This window comes from Echiichthys vipera (genome assembly GCF_963691815.1).
Source record: "Echiichthys vipera genome assembly, chromosome: 2".
Classification (NCBI taxonomy): Eukaryota; Metazoa; Chordata; class Actinopteri; order Perciformes; family Trachinidae; genus Echiichthys; species Echiichthys vipera.
Genome location: NC_139827.1, coordinates 29,786,771 through 29,794,376, shown reverse-complemented (window position 1 = coordinate 29,794,376; position 7,606 = coordinate 29,786,771). Strand labels below are relative to the sequence as shown.

The 7,606-nt window shown below is 43.0% G+C and overlaps 1 protein-coding gene across 1 annotated transcript; it reads left to right on the top strand.

Moving 5' to 3' along the window:
- The first annotated feature begins 1,481 nt into the window (after positions 1 to 1,481).
- Positions 1,482 to 4,984, top strand: LOC310960166 (neuronal pentraxin-1-like). The gene is made up of 5 exons (XM_083931789.1): positions 1,482 to 1,901; positions 2,261 to 2,468; positions 3,194 to 3,435; positions 3,849 to 4,028; positions 4,643 to 4,984. The coding sequence occupies exons 1-5, from the start codon at positions 1,485 to 1,487 to the stop codon at positions 4,862 to 4,864; spliced, it is 1,269 nt and encodes a 422-aa protein (XP_083787915.1). The 5' UTR covers positions 1,482 to 1,484; the 3' UTR covers positions 4,865 to 4,984.
- Positions 4,985 to 7,606: the final 2,622 nt, after the last annotated feature.

Below are 7,606 nucleotides of genomic sequence, written 5' to 3'. Positions count from 1 at the left end.
TGCTGCGCTCAGGTGGAAGACAACCATAGACTGTATAAAAAAGACGGACTAACAAAAGGCTGTACATTCAATCACTTGCACTGAGTTAAGCGGAATATAATAGGCCATTCAAAAAAGAAAAATACACTCTTGTGTTTGGAAATGTGAGTATCCCCTTAACCTCATTGACAAGCAAACATTGTATACCCACACCACATTTTCTGGCCAGGATGTGAGCTACAATTTTCCAGTGAGAGAGCACGTGTCAGAGAGAGAGAGAGAGAGAGAGAGAGAGAGAGAGAGACAGAGAGAGACAGAGAGAGAGAGGGGTGGAGATGGGGACTGACAGTGGGACAGGCTCAGACAGGCTTTTGAAGGTGGGGAGCGGATTTAATTTAAGGTGGACCTTTAATTTCCCAACATGATGCTTAAAACCCCTGCCACACACTTCTTACCTTTCTGGCATGTGACACAGCACCTAGTACAGTAGCAGGAGTGAGTCTAACTGAATTGAATTAGTTGGCGCAGTATTTAAACTCAAAACCTTGCTAATGTTAGTGTTAATGAATGAATTTATCAAGCAATTTAGTCTAAGGGCCTTTCAATTTTATTTGATCGCAAATAAAAACTGGAAAGTGAAAAAATCGGTTTGATTTTCAACGCAAATCAACTTTTTAAAGAATTGAATCTCAATCAGCTCTTTTACAATGCTGGTGCTGTGGCCTGCTTTTAATCTCTTCTTTCAATATACAGTTGTGTAGCCAACTGAAAAACACGACTTTTAGGACTCAACTAACCAAACCAAAACACTATATAAAGTAGGCTAGTCTAGTTCAAATCAGTTCCAACAGACCAACTTCACATAGCCAGTAACCTAATTAGTAGGCTAACAAAAATGCTGTTGACACAATAATACATAAACAACAATCTACCTAAAATATATCCTATTCAACACCACAAAAGGGCATAATGAGTGCTTCTAATCTTGCCTTTGAGTATCGGCCTATATAAACAAACTCTATTATGATTATTATTATTATTATTTTACTGACAATACTTCTGTACTTTTGCTTAAGCATTTGAATGCAAGACTTCTCTTGTGTCATTTTTCCACCATGGATAAAGCCATGAAAGATCAGGTCATATCCATCATGCTAGTCTACATCATGTCTGTTTGAGCTTCCAATGCAAGCGTGATCCTTCCTTTTGCTACATTTAGTGTAGGCGCTCTCTCCTACTGTAGATACTGACTGTGCGGGTGCTTTGCGAACACTGAGGACGACCTTAAATAAGGGGCTGGACTCTGTAGATAGAGCCGAACCCGCTGCCTCCCCTCAGTGATGCGGTGAATCTGCGCTGCGTTATGTCCGCTATATAAACTGCACACAGCGACCAGAGCTCACAGCTTCAGAGGACAGCTCCGTGGTGCTGAAACCTCAGAGACGCCGCACACACACACACACTCACTCACTCACTCACTCAAGCCGCGATACAAGACAGGAACCATGGACGGATCCTCGTGGAAACTTTTTCTACTTTCTTTTCTGGTTGTTGTGGAGAGCTCCGCGCAAGACTTCGGACAGACGCAGTTCATTTGCACGTCGGTGCCCAAGGATATGGACTTGTGTGCGGCCACGATGCAGAACAGCGGGCCGGCGGAGGACCTGAAGACCACGGTCATGCAGCTGCGAGAGACCGTGCTACAGCAAAAGGAGACCATTATGAACCAAAAGGAGACAATCAGGGAACTAACGTCCAAGTTGAGCCGCTGTGAGAGCCAGAGCCTCCCGGCGGCGGGACCCGGTGGGAGACGGCCGGGGGCGAAGAACACGATGGGGGATGTATCCCGGGGCACCACGGACACTCTGGCTCAGCTGGGACAGACTTTACAGACGCTCAAACAGAGGCTGGAGAATCTAGAGGTAGGCAGGCAGAGGAGAGAGGCGCTGAAAAGGTCAAAAGTTAATTAGCGACCGTCTCTGGTTAATAACTTACACTGTTGCAACGTTGTTCTGGCTTTAAGCAGTATTTGCTTGGAGCTACCCTACATGTGTTTTAGTTCATCTTTGAATTAGCAGTCAGAGAGAAGCATCATGTCAAGGAAACCAGGGAATAATGTGTCGCAGAGCAAGCACACAGTCAGACTGTAAGGAACACCGTTGGGAACAGGCTAACAGCTTTACATAGAGTAGAGGAACGTGTGTCAGGGAGTTTAACACCCGATAAAGTATTTCTTCTGCCCCTCTAACCCAGTGTCTGTCTCCCTCTCTGTCCGTTGCAGCAGTACAGCCGAGGGAACAACACCGTGCAAGCGAACAGCCTCAAAGATCTGCTTCAAAACAAGATAGACGATATGGAAAAGCAGGTTCTGTCCCGGGTCAACACGATAGAGGAGACCAAACCGGGCACCAGGAATGACACCGATCAGCGGAACAGAGTGGAGTCCACGCTCACCTCTCTGCACCATCGGATCACAGACCTGGAGAAAGGTGCGTTTGGAGTGCGCGCAAACGACATCCACGGCGTTACATGTGGCTCTACGGGAGTTCTAAACACGATTAGATGCTATTAATTATTTTATTAATTATAGTCTCAGTCTAGAAAAAACAGACATCTTTAGTATTACATTCCTCATATGGAAACGTTCGCAATGCCGCAACCATCAGGGTTGCGCACAGATAGTGAGGGAGGAGAGGAGAGCTGCACTGCTTTGCATATCTCAGGACCTGTTAGCACTTTTGCTTCGCTATGTTTTTCAGATCCAAAAACTTGCATGGGAGCCTATATGCAAATGCAGAGGTCATGGGCAGAGAAAGTTTGCAGGGTGCGCCTCGCACTGGCGCGTTTTGGAGCATATATCAAGGCTTGATCCGTTTTTCAACACGTGCAAATGCGCGTGCTAGGTTGTGTGTGTGAGAAAGGAGGGAGACAGAGTTCTCCTACACAGGCAACAGACAGAACCTCGTGTGAAAACACTGGTTCATATTTAATCAGATGTAGTGGTCATTTTAATACTGTGAAAAAAATAATCGGACAAGCTTTGTTTTTCTTCCATTTCTTCCATCAACTGACTTGTTTCTCATCATACAAATCCCATAATCTTCACCTCCAGGTCATCTATGTAAAAAATATGTGTGGGTTTATGAAGGTTTTCTCTTCCTCGTAATCCGTAAATTCATAAAGAAAATACTAACAACTGACATTTCATCTGCAGGTAAAGACACCAGGCCGATAGATAAGTTTCAACTCACCTTCCCCCTGAGAACCAACTACATGTATGCCAAAGCCAAGAGGAGCCTTCCTGAGATGTACTCATTCAGCGTGTGTCTGTGGATCAAATCCAACGCCTCTCCTGGGGTGGGGACACCCTTCTCCTACGCCGTGCCGGGTCAGTCCAACGAGCTGGTGCTCATCGAGTGGGGAAACAACCCTATGGAGATTCTCATCAATGATAAGGTAATGGAAAAACGGGTTATCATGGATAAAGACATATATCCTACCTTTGCAGTGCATCGTTGTGGCTTATTGCATTATGTTCATGTTAATATGCAGATAGTGGCTGCAACAAGTTATGTGTTTAACAAAGTTATAATACTTTCTTCTTGGATGAGATCAGAGTAACCTGACAACTTCTCTGTGCCAAAACTGGAAATGGGATAAAATAGGTGCGAAGGGGAGCAACAGAGGGCGTTTATAAAGATGTAAAGGTGACAGGGAAAGTGATTCAGCAGAATGAAAAAAAAGGTGTGGAAGAGATGGGTTTTCAGCCGGGAGGGAGTGCCTCTGCTACTCAAGTGTGAGAGAGACTGTTATCTGGAGAGAAAGACGTGATTTTTTTTATTTATTTTTTTGCAATGTCTCTGCCACAGGTTGCAAAGCTGCCGTTCCTCATCAATGACGGAAAATGGCATCACCTCTGCATCACATGGACGACCCGTGATGGGATGTGGGAAGCCTTCCAGGACGGAGTGATGCGGGGCAGCGGCGAGAATCTGGCACCGTACCACCCCATAAAACCAGAGGGCGTGCTGGTCCTGGGACAAGAGCAGGTGGATACTCTTTTTTTAAATTAGTAACTAAAACCTCTGCACTTTAATCCCCTTTTTAATTTGGAAATAATCCTTATGCGGTTATGCTTTTGATTTTAAAGATTAAAGGTGAGGATACCTATTAAGCAAGATTGTGGAGACATTAAAGAGGTGCCCAATTAAGGCTTTCTGGTCAAATTAGCGTGTAATTTATCATCCACTGATTGGGAAAAATTTGAATTGAAAATATGTTTTACTGGGGGGAAAAAGGTTTGCTGCACAGAACAAGACATATCCACTACAAATAGACCTGTAAGCATTTGAGATGACACTGTTAAGTAAAATCATATCATGCATGCAAATAGAAAGTAAACAGTTCCCAGACAAGAGTTCAGGAAGTCACGTTTTTGCATTTTTGAAGTCAAGACTGCCAACAAAGTTAAGGATTAAACCATTTCTAACAACAGATGATTTAATTCATAACAGCATCTTAACATAGATGTTCTTGTGATCAGTCCTAAGGATTACTCACAGGAAAAAGTGTGCAGTTATTTCACTTTCTCTGACCAGATAACTACGGCTTTGACTTGCACTTGTAGTACTGATGAGTAACACCTGCCTGCGTTGTTCCACAGGACACGTTGGGAGGAGGCTTTGATGCGACACAAGCTTTTGTGGGTGAATTAGCAAACCTGAATATCTGGAACAGGAAACTTTCTATCGCCGAGATCTACAACTTGGCAACCTGCAACAGCAAAGCCCCTGCTGGCAATGTCTTCTCCTGGACGGAGAGCAACATCGAAATATTTGGCGGAGCGACCAAATGGACCTTCGAGCCTTGCCGTTCGCTCAACTGAACTGCATTTCACCATTCAAGAAAGGCTTCTCTGTATTGCTTTTGTCGTTCTTGTCTTCATTTGACGTTTGTTAGAGACTTTTTGAATTATTGGTAAGCTTAAATCTGGGATTCCTATCATTCATAGGTATTTATGTGCAAAACAACACTTTTCATCTTGAGGAAAAAAAAACAATTTGTCTTGGAAACCTCAGTGAGAAAGTATTGGTATCTGTTTCTCCATTTTTTTTTCTCGGACGTTGAGTTGAAAGCACACCTAAGCTTTTCATTTGGCTTATTTCGACTTGGACTGGCAGCTTGCAAACTGCGCCTTATGTTGGAACAATTCACAATCCAAGTGAGGAATTACATAACTGCTCCCAGCCCCATCCCTCTGGAAAGCAGGAGATTACGCTGTCCATCCAATTCTTGTCAGTGTTTGGCGCTGTGAAGTGATGTCTGACGCGGTACAGCTCCCTGTGAACCCCCCACCCCTGCCACCCACCCCTCCTTTTCCTTCACTCCACCCGGCCCCTCCGGAACTTGCACTGTGACTGACGAAGAGATAGCCAGAAGAGGGGGGTATGTTGAAGGACACTGCAAAGTCAGACTGTGGTACAAGTCAATTTGTAATCGTTGTTCGCTTCAAGTGTTTCTGTGAGAATGTCGTTAACTTGCCAACATTGCTACAAAGCCTGGGTGCCTTGGGCTGGTACAAATATTCAGCACATTCAGTATGTTTTAAGTTGCAAATTCAGTGTTTATTGGTTTCTGTTTTCTTTTCTGAGCTGGGTTGAGTTTCTTGTTTCTCTGGTAAATGTAATTTAATTACAGTTTGTTTATCTGACATGACGTGTTTTGGCAGGTGTTTGTACTACTCTGTATTAGGAATGTTACAGTGTGTGTATAGTAACAGCATGAATGACAGAGTGCTGTGAAAGCATTGTTGAAATCTGCTTTACTATCTTCTCTGGGTCTGGGTTTTTTACTGTATTGTTATATGCTCCAAGCATGGCAAAACTGAGAGATGAAGAATTTAATTTTTGTAATAAAATTGTGATACTTAATGTCACAGTGCATTCCTGGCTTTGGTTATGTACATGAAAACACGTGAGGGGAGAGAGTGTGAGGGAAGGTGATGCAGCGCGAGTGGGTGCAGGACAGACAATCACTTATCAGTTATCACATTTTACCATGTTTAAACAGTGAACAGGGGAGGAAAATTGCCATATACGTAAGTGAAACATCCAAAGGCAGTGAAGGTCACAAAGAGGACGCTTGAGAAGAAAAAAAGAAACTGTGTGAGTGACTGTGCGCTTGTGTGCATTGAATCTTTTTAAGCTGACTGCGGAAGATAACCTACTCAATGCTTTGTTGTTGCTGCTGGGAGATGCAGTGCCTGCACTAAATACAGCGAGGATGTCGGAGGAGAAAAGTGCTTTGTCATATCAGCCTTTCAGTGGCCCAGTTCAAGTGAGTGCAGCCTAAACTAAAACAACAGCACTTTAAGCTCGACTTTCAGTGTCAGTTCACCCAGGTCACCTGTTGTTGTAGCACCAAACATTTACATCAAAGTGATGTGGCTGTTTACAGTTCCTGCATTTAAATAACACCTTTACTTAAGCATAAAGTTATGAAAGCATAATAAATAAGAATAACACCGTTTGTTCTATCGCTACAAGACCACTTTGTTTAATTTGATCATTAAATACTTGCTCCTCACAGTGAGCAGCTGATATCTTTGTTTTTCATTTTCTTCATTAAAAAATACTCTAGATCCTTAAATGTTTATTATGCCTTGTCGGGCTGAATAATTTATGCTCATATACACCATGTTTTCTCTTTTTATCTCATTCTGTTTTATCTAAAAAGGTTCAACTCCTCCGTGTTCTGCTTATGAATAAATGGATCGAGTCTTGACTAAGATATTACTGTGGAAAGATGAAGTTGTAGGTCCTCACAGGTTTTCTGTTCAACTCATTTTTGTCTGAAGCGTGACTTCGCTTCCTTTGTTTGATTACAAACTGACAATTCAATTTCCTACAGAGCTTCAACATGAAACTAAATTCCAACAGCTTCCAACTCTTACACTTTGGCAGACACTTTTTCAGACACCTCAACAGCTTAAACTGCTCTTAATGTAGACCTTGAAGTGGACGGATGCTCAGGAAGGACTGCAACAAACCGACATTTTACATGCTTTCAAGTATTATTCAGCTGCTTTGAGCCCTTCTACTTAACTGACATCTCAACTCCATCCAGCATCTCCATGACAACTGACACTGAAACTGATTTTTATTCTTTAACAGACAGTCCAACCGCTGCTTACATACCAACAGATACTTAACTGTTTACTAGCCTGACATCGCCATGAATGGGTGTTATTCTGAAACCTCACAGTTCATTTTCAATTTCCAAGGGGTGTCATCAATGGCCTTTGATCAAAATGTCTCTGGACGCAATTGGATAGAACTTCAACCAATCAGAGCAAGGAAATGTGACATACCGCAGAGTGATGGACACATGTAAACAGACTAGTGTGCAGAGATGAGCTGGGAAGGTGTAGCATCAGGTCTGCTTCATATCTTAAGGAAAAGTTAAGCTCAACAATTGGTGGCATATCTTTTACGAAATTTGACTGTCTGTTTAACGCTTTGAAATGTCGCCTGGTATGGTAAGACCATGACGGTTTAAGGGTGCCTCCTTGTCAAATCTGTCTGCTAGCAATAGACAGCAAAATGCCTAAAAGCTGCTAAAAGAGGGT